The 27,931-nt window shown below is 40.1% G+C and overlaps 2 protein-coding genes across 3 annotated transcripts; one reads left to right on the top strand and one right to left on the bottom strand.

Annotated features, from left to right (window-relative positions):
- Positions 1-319: 319 nt before the first annotated feature.
- Positions 320-22,410, bottom strand: iqcg (IQ motif containing G). 2 transcript variants are annotated; one of them, XM_069897165.1, is made up of 10 exons: positions 22,137-22,410; positions 18,678-18,819; positions 15,717-15,964; positions 11,071-11,199; positions 8,946-9,027; positions 7,131-7,292; positions 6,416-6,490; positions 3,277-3,411; positions 1,491-1,592; positions 320-460 (listed from the first exon to the last, which is right to left on the bottom strand). In XM_069897165.1, the coding sequence occupies exons 1-10, from the start codon at positions 22,214-22,216 to the stop codon at positions 335-337; spliced, it is 1,281 nt and encodes a 426-aa protein (XP_069753266.1). In that variant the 5' UTR covers positions 22,217-22,410; the 3' UTR covers positions 320-334. The 2 variants fall into 2 exon arrangements, with proteins under 2 accessions (XP_069753266.1, XP_069753267.1); XM_069897166.1 differs by having other exon boundaries at positions 3,277-3,408; positions 22,137-22,409.
- A 286-nt stretch (positions 22,411-22,696) lies between these two features.
- rpl35a (ribosomal protein L35a) lies at positions 22,697-27,599 on the top strand. Its single transcript, XM_069897167.1, has 4 exons — positions 22,697-22,722; positions 24,595-24,747; positions 26,554-26,698; positions 27,525-27,599. The coding sequence occupies exons 1-4, from the start codon at positions 22,712-22,714 to the stop codon at positions 27,546-27,548; spliced, it is 333 nt and encodes a 110-aa protein (XP_069753268.1). The 5' UTR covers positions 22,697-22,711; the 3' UTR covers positions 27,549-27,599.
- Positions 27,600-27,931: the final 332 nt, after the last annotated feature.

The raw sequence follows: 27,931 nt of genomic DNA, 5'->3' as shown, positions 1-27,931 counted from the left end.
TTATTTAACATCAGAATAGTGCTGGGTGTTTCCAGCACTTTCTATTTTTGATTTTTGAAACTTGTGATTGGGTTGGAAAGTTGGAGGATGGATTAGAGAGGAGTTGCACTGGAATGAAAAGGCTAAGTCAAAGTACTAAAACTTTTTTTTTATTTTTTAAAACCAGGGTGAAAAAAAATAGGTCAACTGTTTGCAATTTTTAAATTAATTGCTAATTCTACAATCTCATTTGGTTGATACAATTTAATTTTTTTAATTGTTTTTTAATGTCAAATCTTCATTTTTAAAGCAAAAGAAATAACTGCATGAATGTTGCAAATTTCTAGAAAGAGTTTTATTTCTTCTTATTTGCCTTTTTTGCTTTTCCTTTAAGCTTTCCTTTTCCTTCTATTTTCTTTTTAATGTTCTTGTAGATACCAATTCCCCTGCGAACCATGACCCCTCGCCACCACGACTGAAGCTGCAAAAGAGAGAGATACAATCTCATACAAAAGAATATCCAGTGAGAGTAATAGTATCTACCAAAGTCAAATCTAACAAATAGACAACACTATCCACATTAAAGATGTATAGTTAATAATATTACAGATCAATTGGATTCACTGCAGGCTTCATATTAGAATATATCAATTTAGCTTTCCCTTTTTTGAAATGGAGATGTTCAAAAAAGTACGAGTTGACATTTTCATGAAAAGGAATGTGATGAATCTGGTTAAATGCTTCCATAATCCTAAATATTCAGAGGAGAGATGTAGCTTGCAAACTTTCAAACTCAACTATATTATTTAATATAAAATTGTGAGAGATCTGTCCCAAGCAACTTGACGTTTTACATGACAATATTCTGACCAATAAAATAATATGTTCAAAATATTGAGCAAATCAGGTAGAATGTGCAAAGGGAGAAAAGATTTCAGGATAATGAACTTTCATCAGAACTAAACATTTAGCATTATAATGGTTCTTAAATAAAGCAAGTGTTCCAGAAAAATCAGATGTTCCCACTTGCTGGGGTGCCCAACACTTAAGACCACAAATTCTGTTAACCCACGTCTCTGCCTTTTTATACTATTTCCAACTTCCCTCTGTTTTCCACTAAATCAACTTGCAAGATGCCCCTAAATGTATTACACTCTCATTCCTCTTGTTCTGTTTTATATACATTAACTATTTAATTAAAAAACTTTAAGTCTACACCTAAAAGATCATCTCAATCATTCCCCATTTTGTTTTGAATTCTTTGCTTTTTATTTATTTGAGCTAAATTTAGTTGTGATTTTTCATGTTTAGAGATATGAAATTTTAATTTAAAAATAGGAATAGAATATCCTGACTGCAGTGTCAACCCGTAAGAAGAAAGTTTATATTGTACAATTACATTATTGTGAATGATGTTGCTTTGTTGTCTTGTCTGCAGCAGGCCGTTTAACAGTTTGATCGATTGGTCCCAGACATGCAATTACAAATGAAATTCACGCTTCTCATTTTACCTTAATAATGCTTCTGAACTCCTTTTCTTCTTGTGTCCGTCTCTTGCATTCATTCTCTCTCTCAATCCTGTCCTCAATTATCACTCGTTCATAAGTCAAGTACTGAAAGGTTGGAATCAAAAAGATTTTGATTTAATATTCAGATATCTTATTTTTTTCCCCTTTCCCAATTACAATTGAAAATAAGCCACAGAATCCAAAATAAGTTTCGTGAAATCTAGTAGATCAGCATTCACATCACATCAAAAGACAGTGCAACATATGTTAGCCTCGGCTCTGCTTCCTGTGTGGAATTTACACATCCTCCAACATCCCAAAGATGTGCATGTTGAAAGGTTAATTGCTAGTGTAACAGGTTCCCAACATGGAGATAAGTGGTAGAATCTCAGGTGAGGTAATGGGAATAAAAATGGGATTATTGTAAAGAGATACCTGTGGTGGGCATGGACTACTGGGTTGAAAAGGTTTAATCCATGCTCTATGATTCTACGGAATTTTGTCGAAGCCTTGCAATCTTGTGGGAATACACTGGGAGTTTAGATCTCCTCCAAGAAACCCAGTCAGTCAGTCACATCCATGGCTGCAATAAGGTTTTGGATTACACGGCATTGCCAGAATTGTCCTTGCTATTGTTCAGTAGTCAGTTATCCCAGGTTGTTACCCCTCATGACAAGAGAATCTCCAGAAGCAGATCCTCGAGGACCTCGGGTTGGTCTCCACTGTAATCAGAAAGCAACCAGCTACCAGCTTTGCTCTAGCCATTTGGGCACACTGTAAAATGTAGGAAAACTTAGCTGACTAACAGTGTGCATTAGCCTATGTACCATTGTACAGATTGAGCTTTCGTGGTTTGCGCTCAAGCAAACTCTGAAATGATGAGCAACCAAAGGAAAGAAATAGAGATTTTTGTTGAGAATGTGAGCATTTATTGGCAAGCTGGTTCTTAATGTACACATGATTCTGGTTTCTATGCAGCTTCTGCATTGATCAAGGTTCCTTTGTTGTCACTATACTGTTTATCATACACAGTTCGTTTTCTTTGGTTTGCCTGGAAAGGCCCAAAAAGAGTTGCCACTAGTCTAGCACGCTGACAAAGAGGGAAAAACAAAAGATACTTTCTTTGGAAACACTATTTTTGAAGACATTGCGACGTCATCATGAAGACACCTGCTGCCAGTCATGCTGGAGTCTAGTGGGAGCACAGCTAAAGCTCCACTATTTTGTGGAGAAATGCAAATCCTAAAAATTGCTGCAGCATTACAATAATCACTGACTAGAAATTAAGAGTTCCCTTTATGTAACTCTGATCAGGGTGGTTAATACTTATGACCTGCTTTCCAAATTACACTATAACTCACTGTGTACATGTATAGTCTTGCTACCTTTATGTTACTAATGTTCACAACTATTTAATCTGTATATTTCTTTGATACACCCTAGATGTGAAATATGTGCAGAATCATATGATTCAATTTGTCAAGCAACAGAAAACATGTTAATAATGCAACATGTCCAATTCTGTCCAAACAAGGATCCAAGGTGTTGAAAATGCAGTGTTACATGATGCATTTTCCAGATCACTATTTGCAATCGGTAGGAAACAACATTTACAAGCAAATTAGATGCTTTCAAAATGCCTGAAATAATATCACATTAAATATTTCTGAAACACAGCTTTATATTATTGTAATATTTTTATACTGTGCATTATTGTAATGTACAGATAGAGGAATAAATTCAGCAAAATTCTTATTCTCACAGGTGAATATTGGATAATTAGCAGTACCTTCTCAGAGTATTCTCTGAGCCGCTGTAAATTACTCGTTTTGGATGATTTCAGAGAAATCAGTGCATTTTGATTTGCTTCAATGTCTTTATCATATTTCTCCATCCAAAATTCCAGCTTTTCTTCCAGTTCCTGCTAGACAAGAAACAAAGAATGAGGACAGCAAAGAAAATCTGATTTACTATTATTTTCTTAAAAGTGGATAACCTCAAATTTACATCATTTTTTTCCAGACTCTTGCCTAATAGCATAACCTATCCTTATCTCTCCGCACACTGTCTCCGCGACACAATTTGCTTTGCCACTCAAATTCGTGTTATCAACAAATTTAGATAGGCCATACTTGAGGTCTTCCTCCAAATCATTTATACATATCATGTAGAATTGCTTGACTAGCACCAAACCCTGCAGAGCTAACCAGAGAAACACATTTATCTCAACTCCCTTCAATTGGTTAACGAATTCTTTATCCATGCTAATAAATGACTCTGTGAATCCTTATGCAAAAGTATTTTATTAGGCATTTAATCAAAGCCCTTCGAGAAATCCTAGTATTGTGTATAGCGTCCACTGTCCTCAAAAAAAATTATCAAACGTGAACTTTTCTTCCTGAATTCATGTTGAATCTGCCTAATGAAATGACTTCAATGCAGAGGTTTTACTAATTCTTCCTTAATGAGCTTCAAGCATTTTCCCAACTCCTGACATTAGGCTAACTGGCCTATAATTACATGCCTTTTTCCTTCATACTTTTTTTAAACATGATTTCACATTTGTGCCTTCCAATCAGCAGGGACCTACCCAGACTCCAGAGAATTTCTGTAATTTATCACCAATGCTTCTACTATAAATTCTGCCATTTTTATCAGTACCTTGGGATGTATTCCATCAAGATCATGGGATTTATCAATCTTTAGGCCCACTAGATTGATCAGCTCTTCCTCTTCAGTGGTAGCAATTGTATCAAGGTCTTCACCTCCCATCGCAATCATGGCATCTCTCTCCTTGGCATGTCAGATGTGTCCACCATGCAGACTGACACAAAATAGTCATTCAAAGCCTCAGCCACTTCCACGTTACCCACTATTATTTCCCCTTTCTCATCTTCCAAGGGACCTATTTTTATTTCTGCCACCATTTTCCTCTTTATATAATTATAGAAACTTTACCACCTGCTTTTATATTTTGCAGAAGTTTACTTTCATTATCTATCTTCCCTTTCTTTATCGCTTGCCTTGTGGTTTTGTTTCTTTTTAAAGTTTTCCCATTACTCTTGGTGACTTTGTCTGACGGAACTTTTAGTTCGATGCCTTTCTTTCCTTAGTTATCCAAAGTTGGCTCTTTCCATCCTTACTGTCCTTGTTTTTGACTGGAATATATTTTTGTTGAACATACTCAACCGTCTACCATATTGTCAAAATACAGAGATGCTGGAGGAACTCTGCCAAATATATATATTAGTGATGTTTCAGGCTAATATCATACCTTGAGGAAGGGTTCAGGCCAAAAACCTCAGTAATATATCTTTACCTCCTATGGACACTGCGAGACTGGCTGAGCTCCTCCAGCATCTGTGTTTTGACTACAATCACAGCATCTGCAGACTTTCATGTTTCACTCCTTTTGTCCCACAAAATAACCTGTGTTGCCAATCAATGCTAGCCAAGTCCTCCTTCATCATATTGTAGTCTCCCTTGTCAAGGAGAAGCACACAGTCTCTCGATTGATCTAGTGCACCCTCCATTTGTATGAGAAATTCAATCATACTGTGATCACACTTTCTGATAGAATACATAACTGCAAGATTGTTAATTTTACCTGTGTCATTGCAGAGGACCAGATACCATGTAACGCTTTCAAAAAAGCTATTACGGATGCATTCCATTAACTCCTTTTCAACACTGCTTCAACCAACTTGATTTGCCAATCTATGTGCAAGGTGAAATCCTCCATGACAACTATCATTCTATTCTTACATGCATTAGATATATCTTGGCTTATTGCCTGTGCCACTAAAATGTTATCATTTGGTGGCCTGTAGACAACTCCCACCAGTGATTTTTTAAAGGTAATGGTTTCATTACTGTCATGTAATACTACATTTAGAATGTAATATACATGAAATTCTTTAATTTTGTCTTCTGTAAGGAAGACGGAGAGTCGCCATTTTGTTCAGCGCCCCTCACAAGGAACAAACTAGCGACCCCTGGTTTAAGACCAGAGTTCTAACCACTGAGTTATCGGAGTCTCTTACCCTAATCTCTACATTGTGGATTCAACATTCTGCTCCTTAGATCTTATATGGTCTCCCACTATCTTTCTGACGTCATCCTTAATCTTACTCCAATAATACCCCACCTCCCTTATCTTCTGGCCTTTCTTTCTGAATTAGCTCATACGCTTGGATATTTAATTCCCAATCATCTCCACCCTGCCACCACAAATATGTAATGGCTGTTATATCACTTTTGACTGATTGTCCCATAATTTCAGTGATCTTTTAAATACTACGAGTATTCAGATGGAGGGTGCACTAGATCAATCGAGAGACAGTGTGCTTCACCTTGACAAGGGAGACCACAATATGATGAAGGAGGACTTGGCTAGCATTGATTGGCAACACAGGTTATTTTGTGGGACAAAAGGAGTGAAACATGAAATACCTTGCACTCATTGTTCTTTCAGAATCTAGGAATCTTTGTGTCCTTTGCATTTTAACTATTCTCTTTTCTAACTTTTGCTTTGGTCTCTACATTATCTTTCTGCCTGGATTCTCAGCCACTGCCCCCACCCACCATATTAGTTTAACAACAGTACTACCAAATTTCTGCAAGAAAAAAAAAATTTTAAAAATTATGCAAGGGTATGGGTCACTTTATGACATTTAACTATTAAATAAAGCTCCTGTGAGATCAATTTATTAACAAATACTTCCATGCCTGGATAAATTTGAATTACATTTTTTAAATGTTTGCTGAACAAGTATCCAAATATTCAAGACATACATGGATAAATAAATTAACTCTTACATTGAGAGTTCTGTATTCTATGAGGTCGCAACTATTTTGATTCAGAATTCCTTCTGTAATTTAGCCCTATCTGCATTTTTAATTTTAATTTTAATGACTTGGATACTTACTGCCTGATTTTGTCTCAGGAATCTTTCAATCTCCAAATGTATCTGATTCTCCTGTTCGATTTTGCTTTTTAAGAGCTGGTTCAAGAAGACCAAATATAATGGAAGGAGAGATTTTAACAGATTGATAAAATGTTAATAATAAAATAATGTTTACATATTAACTGGATTTTTGTAAATGAAACTGTGGTAATCTCACTATACATTCAGTGCAAAGATGCGAAAAATAGAGGGAAATGTTAAGTTGAAACGAGAATTAATTACAATAGGAATCACTTTATGTACTTTTTTTAAAAAATGTGTGTTGAGTTTAAATACAGAAAGAAGGCTGCTTTACAAGCTTACAAAGTAAAATACACATACTGGTAGTTCTGAGCTATACATCGCAGGAAGGCCCAGGTATAATTAATCACTGTTGTGTTTTGAACCAGAATGAAGCCAAGGCACCACAATTGGATTCAGTACAGAGGCAAACGTTCAGCCAAAGGTGCTGCTTTAGATTATCATCTAGTCACAGGAATGTGGACCTGTGCAGATATCAGTAACTGGAGCATAAAGGGTATTAGCATCTCAAGTTTTAGATTGAACAAATAGCAGGCAAGAGCTACATCAGCATTGTCATAGGTTGATCAAAATCTGGATTATTGTTTCACAGATTTAAACTACCAAATATTTGAAGTCACAAAACTCAGAGCAGTTATTCCTTTCATTTCCTGACCTGAATCTCTTCTTTTAATTTATTTTCCTCACTGGCACATTTTTTTTGAGTCTGTTGGACCTGTAGTTCTGCATTTTTCTTCATGTACTTCCCTTCCATAGAGGTTTTTGCTTTCATTTCTTGCACTTGGTCTTTTAAATGAGCGATCATCTCATTTTTACTCTGATCAGAAAAAATAAATGTTTAGGGTCAGTGGTTGTGGTTACCTTCTGTCTCTGCAATGATATGATCAGTATGATGAATAAATATATTGTCTATCTTTCTGAACTAATTTTGACCAAGATGCTAGTGGTTGAGGTTTTTTGAAATTTTATCCACTCTATCCAAGCTGCAAACAATAAACCTATGTCTTCTCATTTCCACAATTCTTTTCATCCCATTTATCAACCAAAATGTGAAGGTAAAAGCAGTTGATTGTAACATTGTGGCATTATCACCCAATTCCCTTAATAGATTATAATGTTTTCAAAACATTTTAATTTATGATGTTACTGATCTCCTATTCTTATCAAAGTTGACATTAGCTACTGGAGCAGTTCAAAGACTATAATTCCCCACCCCTCCCCCCCAACCCCATGCTGACGAAATCAATACTATCTATCGGTTTATTAAAGTAGCTTAGTTAATGTACCTTTCTTTAACTTTACAGATTTCTCCTGCTTGTTATTCCTGATAAATATTACCTCTATATTTTTAATATGCACCTAAGGAAAGTGCATTTGCCAAGTCGAATCAAAGCCAAGTTTTACATGTTTAATATAATTTCACTGCTTTTCAATTCTATCCCTCCAATAATCCTTTAATCTTGATGGTCTCAATGATATGTACATCCCTATCCCCATCTCCCATCAATTCTTATTTCATTTAGGGTCAACATTTGCTTTAACCAGAACACAGGCACTGGGAACAAAATGTGCAATTAACTCACACCCATTTGATCTGGAGCAGATCATGTACAAAATCTCTATCCAAACAGTGTTAACTACTTTTCACCTTGGCACATCATTATTTTAAGTTAGCAATTGCTATCGAAGCTATATTTGCAAATTAACAGATAGACGCTTCTTGGATGCAACTGATAGTGGAAGTCACTCCAATGTTTTTGCCAATTAAAACAAGCTATGGAAGAGATCAGGCTCTCTGATCCTTCAGTGCAGTTCTGGATACCTTGGTAGAAATAGTGATCGGAGGAGTAAATCTTCTAGATACACAGTTATGTGGCAGTGAATTGAGCCAGCAGTTCTAGGTAATGTAAGGAGCCAAGCTCAAAAATTCATGCACATAATGCCGTAAGTTAAATGATCTTACATACATGATCAATATCAGTTCTGCCTCTTTTTGATATCTGCGTTTTGGAGCTGCTTTAATTGGATATCAATGATTCACTTTACAACATTGGTCAATTTAGCATTTCCTGAGAATTAATGTCATTTGCTGCCCAAAATAGGAGATGAACTCATGCACAAATCCTTTCCAAATGTGGCACACAAAAATATGTAGGGGTGTATCTCACTTGAAATTTGTCTCGCATCCCTGCCCATAGTGCCTGAACTAAGGGCAATTTTGGAGCCAAGGAATTTGTGGCTTTCCTGTTCTTTCAATGAATATCTTTCTTGAAAATTGTTTATACTTACAAAAACATTTTCCCATTGAGTTTATTAAAAGCAAAATATTTTGCTGTAGGGTCTTAAACACTATTTATATCACTGTTAATGATGTGCAGTTTTTAATTAGGTTTCTGATTGTAATTAAAGTGTAAAAAAAAGACCTTTGTATATGAAACAAAAGACATTGGAAAACAATAAGCTCAGAAACCTGTTGTTCTGCCTCCTTTTCCTTCTGTAAATTTTGCAGCTGATTTTTTAGAGCTTTAATTTTCCTTCTGCCTTCTTCTTCCCTGTTACATGTACATGAAAAGGTATGAGTGAAACAAGCTGTGGCAGCATTAACTATTAATCATACACACCTGTGGCAATTCATTGATTTAAAGGTAAATTCTGTAAAACTAAAATTAACAATGTATAATAATATTTAGATTTACTGTAGTTGTAATCAGTAAAAACCAAATTATATCAAATTTGATCAGATTTTTATTTTATATCAGCATACCGATGCAAAATTTTAAATTTTGGACAGCATGACCTATTTTTATGCATTCCTCAATCCCAAACTTTTGTTACCCAGTGAAACAGAATTCAGAACTATGTTTGAGGCAGGCACATACAATATCCTTCATTTATTTACAGTACTGATCTTTTTACCAACTAACTTCCTGCTTTAGCACATTGTTCTTTGGAGAGAAAACAACAAACTCATTGTCATATGCATAAGTTCAATGTCCAGATGTAATGAAATTCCTACTTGCTGCAGCCAAACATCAAACACAATAATAAAATGTTAAATTGCTACAAAAGCAAGAGAAATGAATATCAAAGAATAGATAAATAAATATTCACAATTGCAGTGACTACGACAATTTCCAACAGCATTCAGAATTTTGTGCACATGAAACAACTATAATTTCAAAATTTATGCTCGTCACCGAATTGAATGAAATGTGGTTAATATAAGATATAAACTGCAATTCAACATTTTGGAGAAGAGATATGTAGCTTCCTTGATGGGGAGTCAAGAGGAGACTGGTTTTTAAAGGTGAACTCCCTTGAGTGACTTTAGTATACCCTGTTGACTTTATTAAAAAATTTAAAGTTCAGCTTCATTGTCAGAGAACCTTAATGACATCACCTACAATCCTGAGATTCTTTTTCCTGTGGGTGATGCAGAATTTCAAATTATCAATAGTGCAATAGACTGTACTCAAGAAAAGATATGTATACAAAAGAGAGAATTGTAAACAAACTGACTGTAATATGGGAATTAAATATTCAAAAATAAATAAGAGTAAAAATCCTTAAATGAGTCTCTGATTGAGTTTGTTGCTTAGAGTCTGATAGTGGAGGGATAGCAACTGAACCTGGTGCTGCCTCTAGGCCTCCTTCCTGATCACAGCAGCAAGAAAAGAGCACGTCCTGGATGGCGTGGATCCTTGCTGCTCTCCGATGGCAGCATTCCATGTAGATTTTCCCGATGGTAGGGGGGAGTTTTGTCTGTGGTGTGTCCACTACATCTTGTAGGGCTTTCTGCTCAGAGGCTTTGGCGTCTCCATATCAGACCATGATGCAGTCGATCAGCACACTTTCCACGACATTGCTCTCCCATTTTAGTGAATCAGCATACAACTTGCAGTGTTATTTTAAACTCCACTGCTTTCTAAGATGGTATGGAGAGCACTAGCAATGCAACAGCAATCTAGAACATCAGAATCAGGAAATACCAATTTGATATGCATGATTTTAATTGTGTTTTAGAGCAATACTATTTGCCAATACATTCCTGTCCCTTACTCCACATATGACACAATTACAGGTTACGTTCCAGTAAACCCATCATAAGTGGAAAAATTGTACGTCGATAAAGAATACAGTACCACACCTACTGAACATTGTAGCCTAGACTGCCTTAAACATGCTCAGAATGCTTACCATAGCTTACAGTTAGGCAAAATAATCTAACACAAAGCCAAAATGTAAAAAAATATTTTCAACACAATATCCGTTGTTTACACTCATTTGCGAACCATCACAACTTTTGGAAAAATTGTAAGTTGGACCATCGTAAGTAGGGGAACATCTGTACTTCAATTAAAGAAAGCTGAGACAAGATGAAAAAATTATAGTTGATTGTTTTGGTTATCACACACAAATTCTAGTCCGAATATAACTGTGAGGAACACGGCTAAGTGTGTTCCAATGTCTATTGTATTAGATCCAGAAAGTATAATTTACAATCAGGAGTCAACTAGAGAACATAATTTGTTCAGGTTGATGTTGTAATGACCAAGCAAGCAGGTGTGAAGACAACCAATAATAACATAACTCACTTAATGATGGCATTTTGCATGATCATTTTTTTCTTTTTCTCAGTCTCAAGAACATCTAGCAGTGTAAGGTATGTTCCTGAAAATTGCAGCTCCTTCATGGTATCGTTAATCGCGTCCAAAGCAAATTTCCTATTCACAAAATAAAAACTATTAATCAAAGAATAAACAGGAATTATTGAAGCATAAAGCAGAATATATCCATGTCATAGCACATGTCTAAGTGGAGGCTTAAACAGATAGTGAAATGTATAACCTTTATAAAATGTCGTCTTGTTTTAATATTACTACTGCAATGGAACAATGTGGTAAAGATTGTTAAAATAAACAGAAGATTCAAAGAAAATGTTGGAAACATTTAGCAGGTCAGGCAGCATCTGTGGAAAGAGAAAGTTAATGTTTCAGATCAAAACCATTTAATCAGATGTCATCTAACCTGCTAAGTGATCCAGAATTTTCTATTTTCATTTCAAATTTCCAGAACCTGCAGTTTAAAAAAATAATTGTTTGTGTTACAGGCCCAGAGGACCCCAAAACCCAGCAGCAATAGAAATTCACTAAGACAAATGGTTACTTAAACAAAAGTTGCTTTTAATGTTCTTTCAACATAAAAACAGGATCAAACTTTAACCTATTACTATTAACTTAACCCCCTTCTAATTCTAAGCACACGTGTACGTCATGTGTGTATATGTTCAGGAAAGTTCTTTGATTCACAGTCCAATCACATTTCTCACTCCTCCAAGTTCACCAGTATCAGTCAATTCTTATACTGAGCAGAATTTAACATTTTTTTGAATTTTCACCAAGCTCTGGTGTGGTTACCACTCAGGAAGGTTCTTGTAGGTTTCAGAGAGAGATTTGTTGCTTGTTGAACAAACTGATTTACTTCCATCAGTCACTTGCGTGTCTTGCTGAAGAAATTTGCCCCTTCAGGGTTTTCCAAATGATAATCTCTTCTTCCAGGTCACCACAGAGTTCCTCTTGTTTCCCTTATTTTAGGAGAAATACTCTAGCCAACCATTACCTCTTGTAAGGACTACAAGGGTTTTCACCAGGCTGAACTCAGAACTCACAACCCGTCTTCAAAATGGGGTTTTCCACAAGCTTCCAAAAGCCACTACAGGTCAGTTTTCTCTCCCTCTCTCTCTCTCTCTTAGAGAAAACCTGTTTGGTCTTTCTCTGCTTGCAAAAACACAACATTCTTGCAAAGGCACTCAGTGCCTCAATGTCTCATTTTCAGCAAAGCTCTTGCATTTTAAATGAGATCTGTTTTGTGAAGTGTTTATTTGTTTGTGACCTACACTAAACACCCCACAATCATCTCTCTTAAAAAACATAATATATATAAATAAAATATAATATACCTTGTCACACTAGCGATGTCGATATGGCATGAGAAGCAAATACAATGGTGTATGCTAACTGCAAAGAATGTGCTGAAACCGATTTGTGTTTAAAAGTGGAGTAAATCACGAGATTCTGCAGATACTGGGATTGAAGTAAAAACACAATGGTGGAGAAACTCAGCAGGTCAAGCATTATACTTTATGTAACAAAGTTAAAGATATGTAACCAACATTTCAGGCTTGAGCCCTTCATCAAGGTATGGGAAAATGTGGGCAGTTGCAGATTGTGAAATCAGGGTGCAAACTTAGACCTCAGTGCAATTCTGGAAGCAGATAGATAACATGAAACAGAACAAATATGATAACCATACCAAGAAGGCCCTAATGACTTCTTCAAACATTTAGGGGCAGAAATGGTAAGCAAGAGAAAATAGTGACCCTATCTACATTTCAAATGATTATGGAGAGGGACAAAATGTGTATCGAGTTAGAATATTATATTGGTAATCAAAATAGAATAATACCAAAAGAAATAGAGATCAAGCAGAAGCAAAGTGATGAGAGATACAAGGAATCAGTCAGTGATGTTCTGATCAGTTATCAAAATCATGGTGGTGCGAGTCTTGTGGCACCTACACCTCTTTCAGGTAAAAGAGCGTACTAGATAGTGTGGATCTTTGACGATTGCTGCTGCTCTCCAATGGCAGCATTCCCAGTAGATGTTCTCAATGGTATGGAGCATTTTGCATGTGATGTCCTGATTTTTGTCCACTATCTTACTCTCAGGGGTATCATTGTCCCCATATCAGACTATTATGCAGCCCAGCAGCACACTTTACACCACACATCTGTAGAAATTTTCCAGGGTTTCAATATCATAGCAAACTTCCGCAAACTGCTGAGGAAGTAAAGATGCTGGTGTGATTTCTTCATGACGCTATTTAGAATTTCAGGGTTCTATGTGATGACATGATTGGGTCCAGGAAAGATCCTCCGAGATAGTGACTCCCAAGAACTTCAATTTGCTCAACCTCTCTACCTCTGATCCCCCAATGATCACTGGATCATGCACATCTGGTTTCCCCTTCCTGAAGTCAATAATCAGCTCTTTGGTTTTGGTGACATTGAATGCGAGGTTGTTGTTGGTACACCATTCGGCCAAGTTTTCATATTCCCTCCTGACTCATCGCTCCTTTTTATACGACCCATTACTGTGGTATCAGCAGCGAATTTGTAGATGGTGTTGTTATCGTACCGAGCTACAGTCATAGGTATAAAGTTAATGGAACGGGGGCTAAGGACGCAGCCCTGTGGTGCTCAGGTATTGATATAGATTGTAGAGGAGATGTTCTTAACAATCCTCAGGTATCAGGTATCATTTATTTATCACAATTAACACCATACTGCATTAAAACCGAGATAGTGTTCCCCTGACCTGGTACAAAAACTACCTAACAATACAATGCAACATACAATCAATTCTCAGAAACCTGACAACATCCACAAGGAGACAGGTTACAGCTAGATATTATAAAATGTCCATCAGTTTCGGTGAAGAGGAACGTTCCCAAAGCCTGAGGGGCTGCTGCAAGCTGTATGTGTAGCCTTCAATGGGTCAGGTTACCAACCCCTCCACAGATGTTAAGTCCACCAACAATAGGGAACCCAACTTCTGCCCAGTCATAAATTCACATGGCCTGAGCCCTCCCGTGAGGCCCAGACATCACAGCCTCCAAGTCCTCCATTTATCCATGAGGCCTAGGCATATCTCTACCAACCGCCGAGCTCGGCACTGCTCCGCAACAACCGTCACACAGACAATGTCTCCGACTCTGCCGCTCATCCTTCCCACTCAGCCTTCCAAAAGTCACCTCCGACAATGCTCCGAAGAGCTGAAATACTGCTGGCCTCCAACGATGCGGGTGGTTCGGCATCCTCCTATCAGCCATGTCTGAAGTTCCACACCTCCGTCGGGTGGATTCCACGACTTTGCAGCATACGCTTAGATCTGCTCCCATTCGGCGTCCACTAGCAGCACACAACTCCTTGCAGTCCAATGTCCATTTTCATCTAATTAAAGTTGTTCATGGTTCCAAACATTTAAGTTCTTGCAGCAACCGTGATTAAGAGTAGCTGCTGCAGCAAGTCCGCGGCGCCATTTTCAGAGCCGTCTACAGAGCCATCCACAATTCACAAACCCATCCACAATTCCTCACGGACTGTGGTCTGTAGGTGAGGAAATCTGTGATCCAATTACACAGTGGGGTGCTGAGTTCCAGGTCTTGGAGTTTGATTATCAGTTTTGAGGGACTGATGGTGTTAAATGCTGAACTATTGTCAATAAAGAGCATCCTGATGTATGAATCTTTGCTCTCCAGGTGTTCCAAGGCTTTGTGTAGTGCCAGTGAGATGGCATCTAGCATAGATCTGTTGCTACAGTAGGTGAATTAGAACAGATCCATGTCACCGCTTAGACAGGAGCTGTTATGTTTCAATACCAACCTTTCAAAAAATTTTATCGCTGTTGATCCTTTGATGTGAGTGCCACTAGTTGATAGTAATTTTGTACACAGGAAGAATGAGAGCAGATCTTATTGAATGTCAGTGTTGGCGACAGAACGTATGTTAGAGGGGGGCATTAGCATGTTAGAGGGAGGACACGGTGCAAGGCACAGTGGGGAAGGGGGGGGTTTGCAGTTACCATCATCCGCCCCTCTAATGTAGGTGCAGAGAACGCTGCTTTTATGGCATCGAGCGTCATTAGCTGCTAGTGACGTTTGACACACACTAGTGATGCTGGATTGGGTGGGGGCGGGGCTGATGGTGAGCGATGGCTGTGACCATACAGGGGGAACAGCACCTCGCTGGGCAAGGCAATGCCTGCGGATGCACTCCCCTCCCCTTAGTACTGATCCAGTTGAATGTTAGAAAATTCTTCAAGAGCTCAATGTGGTAGAATCAGAGGAGTCAAATTCTCAAAATATGGGTTTGGCCTTTAAGACTGAGACAAGGAGACATTCCTCACCCAGGGATGATGAATCTTTGCAGTTCTTTTTTTTTTTACCCTGGATGGTCAATCCCTGAGTTTGTTAAAAATAGATTTCAACTTATTTCTGAAAATTAAATTGGGATTTGTTGGGGGGAAATGCTGCTGGGGTAGCAGGGCAACTAAGATCTGGATGAATGGTGGTGCCGGCACAAAAGGCCACATAGCTGCTCATAATTCTTAACTTCTTATCACTTATATTTGCAAATAAAAATGATCATTTGTTCTTAAATCTTCATCCGTATGGATCTCACCTGTCAGTTTGTACCTTGGCGAGATTATTAACTGAAAGTGGATTCTGTTTCAGGGATGTGTTGAAAAGTTGACTACTCCTCTTCAGGTCTGCTACAACTTCTTGAATTTGCTGTCCCAGCTCTGGGAATTGGTCTGCCCAAGATCTTCTAGTCTCCTTGTCTTCTGATCTAGAAGTCATTAGCTCCTGATATTTAGACTCTGCCTGTTTCTGACCCTTTAGTATCAGGTCAATTTTACTCCCTATATTCTGGAGATGAAAGCAAGAGAATTTCTTTTGTCAAAATAAAATAATGTAGCATTGAAAATGTTTTCTATCTTTACAATTTTAAGAAATATAATTTACAATTGAAAAAGCTGTCAATTTATAGGTGCTACTTGGAATACCATGTGGAATCTATATATTTTAACCAATGCAGCAATGCCCCAGATTTTGTTTTGACATTAAGACATGCGAGGTGAAAACCACTCTTATAACCTGTTAGCATTGATGTACAGTATATTAACATTATTGTATGGACCACTGAATCTCAAAGATTAATTTTATATCATCTGTACTTTGATGTACTATCAATTGCTCGAAAGACCATTGTTGAGAAACCAATAGGCTTTTATTCACTGAAGAACAAAGGCACATCTATAATACTTGACTGTCCTGCACTGAGGAGGGGGCTGTGGAACAGTCACCTTTATATATGAGCCTGTGGAAAGGGCCACAGGTACAGTCGGCCAATCGATGTGCCTGACCAGGCAATTATATGCAAATAGTGGTTTACCACATACTTTAAGTAAACTTTAATAATAAACAGAGAATAAAAGTCAAGAGAAATGATCAAAGTTTCCATTCTGACTGAATACACTGCTGGAACATAAATGTGGTTCAAAGGCATTGTAGAGCTCGTCGATGTGAACTGTTTGAATATTCCGCTTGTGAAAAGCTGTCGCTTAGGCAAGATGCCAGGGGCTATTCTCCCTCATACTTTTCAGCCATCATAGTGGGATTGAAATGACCCTGTGTGAGTGCAGGAACTTGAAGAAAAGATTAAAATGAAGGTATAAACTTTGCTGTGGGAAAGTCGCAGCAGGAGAGGGAGGAAATAAATAGCAATAAATAGCAATAGCGGACAATTTTTAAACAACATGGGAAAGTTGGTAGTGCTATAGTGCACAATTTATAAAGACCGTGGGGAAAAAGCAATGGCAGACCTGACTTCCCAGAATGCTGTGCAGCAGAGAAACCCTTCCATGAATGCTCTGTGCAGGCAGCCAGGCAGACAGCCCTTTTTCTTCCACATGGAATTCTGGGAGGACAGGCCCGCCATCACTTTTTCCCCATGGTATTTATAAATTGTATGCGATAGTGCTACCAACTTTCCCATTCTATATAAATTGTGTGCTATTGCACTACAAACTTTCCCACCCTGTTTAAAAATTGTCTGCTATTGCTATTTATTGCTCACACTTTCCCACAGCACCTTATAAAGGTTTATATAGGTCGGCACAACAACAGGGGCTCATACTGTGTTGTACATAAAGCTTAATTAAGTTGTAATTAACATGATTAATTTTGTTCAAATATAAGATAATAATACATTGATCAGGATTTAGGGCAGGTTCACCATCACTCGATGCGTCATGATGTCACCGGTAGAAGCTAGAACAGTCCTAACCCTGGGGGTGGCTCCTTGAAAGGGTGAAAGTGTTCAGTGTCCCAGTTAGGAATGGTCAAGTGTCCTATCCAAGGATACTGAATGGCCAATTTAGTGGGATGCAAGTGTGAAAGGGGCTAATGTCTCCTCCTCATTGACAATCAACACAGACACATCTCAAGGATGCGTGTTTAGCCCACTGCTCTACATTCTCTGCGCCCATGACTGTGTGGCTAAGCACAATTCAGTACCTTTAACCCTTATATACAAATGTCTTGATGCACCACAGTTATCAGCATAATTACAGAGAGCAATGAGGAAATCATACAGGAGATAGATCAGCTAGTTGGTTGGTGTCACAACAACCTTGCTCTCAATATTAGCAAAATTTTTGTTAGGAGATATAAAAGTATTTGTATAAAATTGGGATTAACTATGTATCAAATAGAATTTTTAAGAATTGCTTTAGCTGTTTCAAAGAAAGGTATTGCTATTACATGGAAATCTGATGCAGATTTAGGGCTAGAGAGATGGCATGCAGAATTGCATTCATGTAATGCACTTTAAAAAATTACTTATAATTTATGTAGTAAGTATCATTTCTTTTTGAAAATATGGAGCCCTTATATGAAAAGTGTTGGTTTAAAAATTTAAAGTTCTCTCAATATCTGGTCTGATTGGTAAACCTGAGCTCCACAATTTAGATCAATTTATTTTTAGATTTATATTTTTAGATTCACATTCTCTTATATTCTTTCCTTATCTGTTCTTCATTTTTATTATTATTAGTTAGTAAGGGGGAGGGTTAGGGAAGTAAGTTGGGAGGGAGAGAGGGAGGATTGAAAATATTCACTTGTAATTTGATATCAATAAGCTTATATATATACATACATACATACACACACACATCTATACATACATATATATATACATATATACATACATACATATACATATATACATACATATACATACATACATACATACATATACACACACACATATATACAGTCCATAGTTTCCTCACCCATTGAGTACAACTGAAAAGATCTTTTGTCAAGTCCATTGAAATCTGTTAGTTTAATAACATTAAAGTAGAGAATTGAAAATGGGATTGAGAAGATAAATGAAAGACCGTTATCCTAAATAGTTCAGCTCATTTTTTTCCCATTTAATTTTGGGTCCTGTATTGCCACAGGTCTCCCTCGGTTATTGTTCTATATAATAAAACTGGTCCTGTTCACAATTTATTGTGAACCTTTGTGGATATAATGTAACATAGAAAGGTGGCCAAAAATTTAGGCTATTTCTTACACTGGTTGTATCTGCCTTTTTTTCATAGGAGACTGGCATGATGAGGCCAAGGATGGTTAATTGTTCAATGCAATCTTCCAGAACACTGCGAATCCGGAGAATATCACTCTGGGAAAGCTGCTGTTGACACACCTCGGGGACACTAAAGGGGAAGAAAAGGCATAATCATCATTTTAACCAAGATTAAATCATCATCAGACTAACATTGTGCTGACCTGAGATCAGCAACCCTCTTAATTTTGTTAGGGACTAAAGAGATTTTATTCGCATTAACAAAGAAACAGCAATGCAAAAATTCACCGGGCAATGGTAAATTCAGTTTTTATTAAACTATAATGACATAACATTTCTTACTTCTCTCTAACAAACTCTAAACTTAACCCCACTATGTGAAAATGTAAATACGTGTGTGCATGTGTTAAAGTCCCAAACTCAGAAAAGTCCATTTCTAAAACTTCAGCCACATTTTGGTCTTCCTTGACGGTCTTAAATTTTCAGTTCAAAAATAATTATAAAGTACTTTTAAACATCAGATCTCTTTAAACACACAAGTCTTGATGAGCTGTGTCTTTCAGAGATATCCTTCAAACAGGAGTGACCATCTTTTGGGCACAAAAGGGAAGTGGTCTTACCTATTTCAAAGCTACTTATGTTGTATCTCCTATGAATAGGATAAAACACGTCCTCTTCTTCCGTTTTCTACTCAAGAGTCACAGAGTTTTCTTCCATGACGAGGCTGCACTTTTTATTTTCAAAAGAGCAGTCAGAAAGTGAAGTAGTTTCCCTTTTGAAATCCACTTTTTTTTTGTGTTCCCCTTTTATTAGGAGTGACAGATAAAAAGCACCTATCCTGGTTACTGTAATTCAACCCTGTCTTTCAAAGGTTCCAACTCCTGTGGGTCCCACAGGGTCTTCACTTCTGAAACTGATTCAACAATGTCTGAATTTCTCTAAATCTTTCATGTCACATGGTATGTGACATCATTTCTGTCTTTGAAGGATCTGCTTCTGAGCTAACCTATTGTTTCCAGTATCTCAAGAACCATTATAAATCCTTTCATCTTTTGAAACTTCAATCAGCAGCCATTCAGTGTCTGCAAAAGGCTCTCCGTATCTTCCATCTCAAAGACCATGTGTGTTTAAAATGCTAAGTGTGGTCTTTGGGCTGAAGCCAGCGAACAGCTGCAAAGAAACATGCGTGTGTCTGTAGAATGTAAATAAGCCCTGTCCACCCAAAACTAACTTATTAAACCATATATAGATAAAATATAGTTTTAACATTAAACTAAGAATTAATATTAACACAGATCTGTTACAGAAGACATTGCTAGATTGGATTATCAAGAGGGAAAATTCCATCTGAACATGGATCTCTTTTTAAGACTAGGGAATGGTATTTGCACATATAGAAGGGTCAATAATTTAAATGGACAGAAAACACAGTACAAGACACCATTTCTGCCTGGAGACAGGTTGCTTGCATTTAGAAATATGAAAAATAATAGAATAAATGACTCAAAACATTTGTACAAAGTCACAAATGTGAAGCTACCCTTTTGCTGAAAAGTATTCAGTGTAATAGCTTCTGCTCCTCATGAAAGAACAATGATTTATATAACTAATAAATATAATTTTTTTAATGTGCACTTCAAAATAAGAAACGTTTCTCAAAGAAAGAGTGAATGTATTTCTTTTTCATTAGATGGTAAAATATTTTACAAAAGATAAAACAGATTATCCTCTTGCAACTGAAGAACACCTGAAGAAGGGCACAGGCCTAGAACACCAAAGCTTTTTGCTTTCCAACGAGGCTGCATGACCTGAGAGTTTCTCCACCACTTTTGTTTACTGCACTTCTCCTGTCATTATCACAATCCTGTTTGTGGAAATGAGCAGCACTCATATTAAAAGTTGCATTCTTAGCATTACATCATTGACTGAATTAATGAAGAACTCATGTCTGTCTAATCTGGTTGAATTCAAGTAGGTTGAATAAATAGGATGAATATGGGATGTTTCCCATAAAGATACCCACAAGTCATCTGATAAGCTTTCATTCAAGAGAAGACTCGTCTTCTGATGCACAAACACTTGGACGTGAAGGTCACCAGATTGGAATGAGAGGCAGAGGCAGAGTCTGCCCCCTCCCCCCGGCCGGCGCACCCTCCCCCCGGCCGGCGCACCCTCCCCCCGGCCGGCGCACCCTCCCCCGGCCGGCGCACCCTCCCCCCCCCCCTCCCCCCCCCCTCCCCCCCCCCTCCCCCCCCCCTCCCCCCCCCTCCCCCCCCCTCCCCCCCCCCTCCCCCCCCCCTCCCCCCCCCCCCGGCCGGCGCACCCTCCCCCCCCCCTCCCCCCCCCTCCCCCCCCCCCCCGGCCGGCGCACCCTCCCCCCCCCCCTCTCCCCACCCCCCTCCCCCCCCCTCCCCCCCCCCCCCGGCCGGCGCACCCTCCCCCCCTCCCCCCCCCCCGGCCGGCGCACCCTCCCCCTTCCCCTCCCCCCCTCCCCCCCCCTTCCCTCCCTCCCTCCCTCCCCCCCCCTCCCTCCCCCCCCCTCCCTCCCCCTCCCCCCCCTCCCTCCCCCCTCCCTCCCCCCCCCTCCCTCCCCCTCCCTCCCCCTCCCCCCCCTCCCTCCCCCTCCCCCTCCCCCTCCCCTCCCCCCCCCTCCCCCCCCTCCCCCTCCCCCTCCCTCCCCCTCCCCCTCCCCCCCCTCCCCCCCCCTCCCCCTCCCCCTCCCTCCCCCTCCCCCTCCCTCCCCCCCCCTCCCCCTCCCCCTCCCTCCCCCTCCCCTCCCCCTCCCCCTCCCTCCCCCCCCCCTCCCCCTCCCTCCCCCCCCCCTCCCCCTCCCCCTCCCTCCCCCCCCCCTCCCCCTCCCCCTCCCTCCCCCCCCTCCCCCTCCCTCCCCCTCCCCCCCTCCCTCCCCCTCCCTCCCCCCTCCCTCCCCCCCCCTCCCTCCCCCCCCCTCCCCCTCCCCCCCTCCCTCCCCCTCCCCCCCCTCCCTCCCCTCCCCCCCTCCCTCCCCCTCCCCCTCCCCTCCCCCCCCCTCCCCCTCCCCTCCCCCTCCCCCTCCCTCCCCCCCCTCCCCCCCCCTCCCCCTCCCCCTCCCTCCCCCTCCCCCTCCCTCCCCCCCCCTCCCCCTCCCCCTCCTCCCCCTCCCTCCCCCCCCCCTCCCCCTCCCCTCCCTCCCCCCCCCCTCCCCCTCCCCCTCCCCCTCCCTCCCCCCCCTCCCCCTCCCCCTCCCCCTCCCTCCCCCCCCTCCCCCCCTCCCCCTCCCTCCCCCCCCCCTCCCCCCCCCCTTCCCCTTCCCCCCCCCTTCCCCTCCCCCCTTCCCCCCCCCTCTTCCCCTCCCCCTTCCCCCCCCCTCCCTCCCCCCGGCCCCCCCCTCCTTCCCCCCCCTCCCTCCCCCCGGCCCCCCCCTGGGCCAGGGGCATTCACGCCACGGACAACAGCGCACAACCTTACCCATTGTTCGCAGCCGATTCAACCGCCTTCGTGTTGGGCTCGGAGCGTCGAGCACCTCCTGGAACTCGCGTCTCATCCATTGTTGATGTGTTGCCATGGGAACGCGGCGGGGTGGGCCAGACAGCTGCCCTAAAATCTACTCGGACATGTTTACCACGAAATAAATGTTTCCAGCGTGCAGTTTTAGTTTCTAGAGTTGGCTAAAGTTTAATTGACATAAAGTCAGCGGTGCGAGTTTAAAGACGATTATCTCTGATGGCCGGGGAGCGCGTCGCCGGGCCGGCGCTGGGGCAGTCCTCCAGCATCCCGGCAGGCTGTGCGGCGGCCTCTTCCTCCATCTTGGCTTGTCGGGCAGGCTGTAAGTACTGAGCTCGCGGGACATCAGCTCACTTTTCAGGATTAATGGATGTTTTCGGGGGGCTCCGAGCCGTTTGGCCGGGTGCGGGAATGCGCGCACTCAGGTTATCGGTCGTCGGGGAGGGAGGATGTTCGTGATGTTGGCGGGATTGCGCTCGGTCATTAACCGCCTCCTCTTGCTCTGTTCCAGGGTCCCGCGGCCTGGCGCGCACATCGCAATGCCTGGAAGGTGAGACAGGGGTCGGGCTGTGCTCTAAATATTACCCCCACCCCCCCGGACCTCTGGGGGTTAAAGTGTAGGGAAGGCCCCAGGGTTCCGCGTTAGATGTCGGAGCACTGTACTTTTTGTACATCGAATACATCTCATTTCGTCCTGTTCTCCTACAGGTTTTCCCCAGCAGAGTGTGATTGACTTGATCCAACCATTCCGTGAAGTGCCAGACAGGATCCCTCTAATTTTATCCTCAGAAAGTTCTGATTTTTGTGTGAAAGCCACATTCCTAACAAATTGCACAATATTTTGGCTTAGTTGATTGACTTCTGGCTGGCAAACAATCCAATACCCTGGTGCTGTTATTGTGATTAAATGAGAGCATTAGGTCTGTTAGGATGTTGAGTTTAAAAGTCGCAAGTCATTTGGTTAGGCTACATTTGCACTTCTGGTCACCGCATTTCAATGATCATGCTGCAGCAGCTTCGAAGAGTGCAGAATCCAGGATGTTAATAGTCAATAGTTCTCAGTTTTAGCTGTTTTCAAATGGAGTTCTTGCATTTTCATTTTACTGCTGAGAAATGCAAATTGATCTACGTGATTCTGTTTGAAACTGCACATTTGCATGCATCTTGATCTATATTCCTCTATTTTCTTGCAAATTATTGTATCTACTTCCTCCACACCTCTGGTGTAAAGTTTCTTTTAAATTTAATTCTAAATTTAGACGAACAGCTTGGAAACAGGCCATTTTGGTACATGGGTCTCTGCTGCCCAATTTACACCCAATGAGCCTACACTCCTAGTATGTTTCAAATGGTGGGAAGAAACTGGCATCCCCAGGAAAAACCCATGCAGACACTGGGAGAAAGTACAAACTCCTTACAGACAGCGAAGGATTCAAATCCCGATCCCGGGCACTGAAAAGGTGTTGCACTAACTGCTATGCCAACTGTGCTACCTTTTCAGGCACTTTACACTGAGGTGGTCTTGCAAAAATTTCCATAAGCCTCTCCCTTGATGGTTTTCCCCATACTGTCATTTAAAATTTAGTATTTGACATTTCCACTTGGGGGAGGGAGAACGATATTGCCTAGTTATGTCCTTTGGCTCTGGCATCCCTGAGAAAACAGTCCGGTCCCTTTTGTAGCTAATACTTCAATCCAGGCAACATCCTGGATTCTGCAGTCTTCAAAGCCTCCACATCCCTAGTAAAATGCAGTTACCAGAATTCCACTTAATACTGCAAATGTGGTCTTTCAACTCAATGTCCTAACTTATAAGGCCACTCGTATCATCTTGTCTATTTGTGTCGCCACATTTATGAAAGGCAAAGGAGGAAAAACCCAACACCCAACCCCAACCCACCAATTTTCCCCTGCATCCGCTGCAACCGTGTCTGCCTGTCCCGCATCGGACTTGTCAGCCACAAACGAGCCTGCAGCTGACGTGGACTTTTACCCCCTCCATAAATCTTCGTCCGCGAAGCCAAGCCAAAGAAGAAAAGTTAAGCACCCCAGGATCCCTATGTCAAGACTCCCAATGGTCATGCCATTTACTGAATACTCTTTCATTTGATCTCCCAAACTGCAATAACTTGCATTTGACCTGATTAAACATACGGTAGTTTCAATTGATCTATCCCTGCTGAAACCTTTGACAACCTCCTTGCTATCTACAGTTGTGGATTTAAGGTCCCATACTGATCCTTGCAAAGCATCATGACAAAGACCTCTCATCAGGATAAAACCTTTCCCTTGCTATCCTCTGAACCAGTTGTGAATCAAAATGTTAAATGAAATTTGCTGTGTTTTTAAATCATTGAAGTAATATTTTAATATAATTTCTAAATGGCACCTTTATCATTAATTTTTCACTTTTATTCCACAGATTGTGGTGCAAAGCTATTTTCACTGGCTATAAACGTGGCCTTCGAAACCAAAGAGAGCATACAGCTCTACTGAAGATTGAAGGTGTTTATTGCCGTGATGAAACAGAATTTTACATGGGTAAAAAATGTGCCTATGTCTACAAGGCAAAGAAGTGAGTGCACTGTTTTGAGTTGTGGTTTTCAATTTGTTCTCTTGATGTAACAATGATACATCATTTTATTTTTTTTTTTTTTTTTTTAAATTTTTTATTTTTCACACCATAAATCACAATAGCCATGATATACACTTTTTCTTTTCCACACATTTACAGTGACTTTTTCTCCCTCCCCCCTCCCTCCTCCCAAGCCACCCCCCCATCCCTCCCCCCTCTCATCCATTTTAGTTATACAATCTAGGTTGCATTAATTCAGTTAGACAATGTTGTCATTCAACAAAAATACACCAGAAATTCTACTGAGTCCATTTTTTTCTTCTCTTCTTCCATCAACTTAGGTAATGTTTGTTCCCGGTAGGTTTTCGCTATTGTATTTAATGTAAGGCTCCCATACTTGTTCGAATATTTCAATATTATTTCTTAAACTATATGTTATTTTTTCTAATGGAATACATTTATTCATTTCTATATACCATTGTTGTATTTTCAAATTATCTTCCAATTTCCAGGTTGACATAATACATTTTTTTGCTACAGCTAGGGCTATCTTAACAAATCTTTTTTGTGCAACAATGATACATCATTGATGTAACATTTTCTTCGCTCTTATCATATTATTACCAATTTTGATACAAAGTTTCTTTGAAATGAACTTTGAAGTTCCAACCAAATTAAAAATTTCCACATTGAATTTGTTCATTATACCATGTGTTACTGAGGAACAAAAATTTAAATAGTTTTAAGTTAGTTTATGTTAAATTTATGTGCTGCGCCAGTGATTTTATTTTCTATTCAACTAGTAAACATCAGGAGGAAAACAGCACTGTTTGAGGGTTGTTAATAATGTGGTAAATAAGATTTCTACAAATTTTTATGCAAGTTTGTATTGGAAATGTTCAATATAGGAATAGTATGACTTGTTAATTAAGCTTATTGCAATGCTTTCTCGCTGCTGAAACTTAATTAATATTTTAGATTTCCTAATCCAAATGCTTGATGAATTTTTGGGTACAAAACATAATTTTGGTGTTGCTTTTTAAACAACCTCATATGAGCTTCATTTGCATTGTGCCTTGACATTTTATACAAAGTCCTTCAAACTTTACATTGGCCTCATTTTCATCAGGCTCCTCAACATTAGCGAGACCAAACACACATTATGTGACTGTTTTATTGAACAGCTGCATTCTGTCCTCACATGCTAGCTGGAAGTCCTGGTTGCCAGGCATTTCAATTCATCTCCTTGTTCCCACATAGACATGTCTGTCCTCTCCCACATCTATTGCCAAGTGCAAACTTGGAAACAGCACATCATATTCAGACTGCATAGCCTAAAACCCAATGGCATGAACATTGAATTTGTCTGTTCCCATTTTTCCTTGCCCATTTCAGAGCTCTCCATGTAAATCCACCCACCCCAGTGCTCAACTAGTCTTCCTCACTTCGTCTTTCCCACTATATACAGTATCCTATTGCATCTTGTCCCTTCCCAGCCTTCCTTTTATTGGCCCTTGATGTCTCTCATTCTCACATTGGTTTCAAAGAGGGTTCTTGACGAAGTGTTGCTACGGCATGGAGGCTGCCTGACTGCTGAGTCACTTCAGCTTCTCTTTGCTCAAATTCCAGCATCTGTAATTTGTGTTCCCACCTTTAGTTGTTATTTCCTGCAGTAATTTAATGTTTTGGGCTTTCATTTTAACTCATCTTCTTAGATTATTGCAGTTTTTTGTGGGGCTGTTTTGGTTAACATTATTGAGTTGTGATGTGTTATAAAATGCAAGTTACTTTTGGTCCTTTTCGCAGCAAGACCATCACTCCTGGAGGTAAACCAAATAGAACTCGAGTCATTTGGGGTAAAGTGACTCGTTCTCATGGTAACAGTGGCATGGTCCGTGCAAAGTTCAGAAGTAACCTGCCTGCAAAGGCAATTGGGCATAGAATTCGTGTGGTAAGTAAAGGGAACAATAATTCTTCAGTTATTTTTATCATGAGTCTCCAAATGTGATCAGGAATTTGCAAGTTTATTGACTATTTAAGTTGTGGTCAATTCTTTATTAACCAAAGTTATTGCATGTTTAATAGTTTGCAGTTTGACAGTAATTTTCATCCACACTGTTAAAAGATTAAATAGTGTTAATCTGATGAAAAAATTTGGTAAATTCCAACATTTGGTAGTTTAGATATACTTGGAGAACAACATTGTAATTACAGTAACTACATTGCTTCATCCACAATGTTCACCTAGTCATTTGACAAAACTAATGTGAAATAATTTCTCAAAGTTTGATGTTTTACTAACCATTATAGATCTGTAAATGTTAGATTTTAGATGGGTTCACTAGCTGAGGGCTTTTTTTCCCCCTTTTGTAATTAAATTCCTGGAATATGACAAAGCCACAACTCCTCAAATAGTGGACCAAACTTGATCCATACTCTACTGTTATAATTGTTATTTGAGACATATTGCACAATAACAGGCCCTTTCAGCCCACAAGCCTGTGGTGCCTAATTACACCCAATGAATCTAAAACCCCATTCCACCATCACCACCACTTCCCAGAATGGTGGGAGGAAATCCTGTTTATGGGCTTTTAATTTTATGGGCAGTCATCAGTGAAACCTTGACTGTTCGAGATGCTGTGACAATTCTCTATTGTATCAGAGATGGAAAAATGGGCAAATGCATAGCCCAGGAGCGACAGCTAAATTTGAGATGTAACCTGTTCAATGCTTTCATTAAACAAGTGCCTCACCGTCTTTGATTTCTCTTGCAGATGCTGTACCCATCAAGAATTTAAAGAAATGCTGTACAGAAATTGAAAATAAATAATATCAATATTCTAAATTGACTGATTGTTTCTTCATCTCTTATTGTTGCATAAACATTTAATACAGCATATTGGACACTAAAGAGGCTGAAGAATTGCACCTTTGGTGCTACAAAGCTGGATGTTTCATAAATGCTCTAATAAATTATCTTTAAAATTCAACATTCTCTTTGTATTGAACCTTGCAATATGGGCGAGTTCATGGTTTTAAAGCAGTTGGGTCAACTGCTGCACTGGTTTAAGCAGCTTCTGCAATTAATTTGCAAAATTACCCAGCATGGAACCATCAAAAGCTACAGCACAGGAAACAGGCCGTTCAGCCCTTCTAGTCTGTGCTGACCATTATTTCCCTA

This window comes from Narcine bancroftii, chromosome 9 (genome assembly GCF_036971445.1).
Source record: "Narcine bancroftii isolate sNarBan1 chromosome 9, sNarBan1.hap1, whole genome shotgun sequence".
Lineage (NCBI taxonomy): Eukaryota > Metazoa > Chordata > Chondrichthyes > Torpediniformes > Narcinidae > Narcine > Narcine bancroftii.
This window is presented reverse-complemented; position numbering and strand designations above follow the sequence as displayed.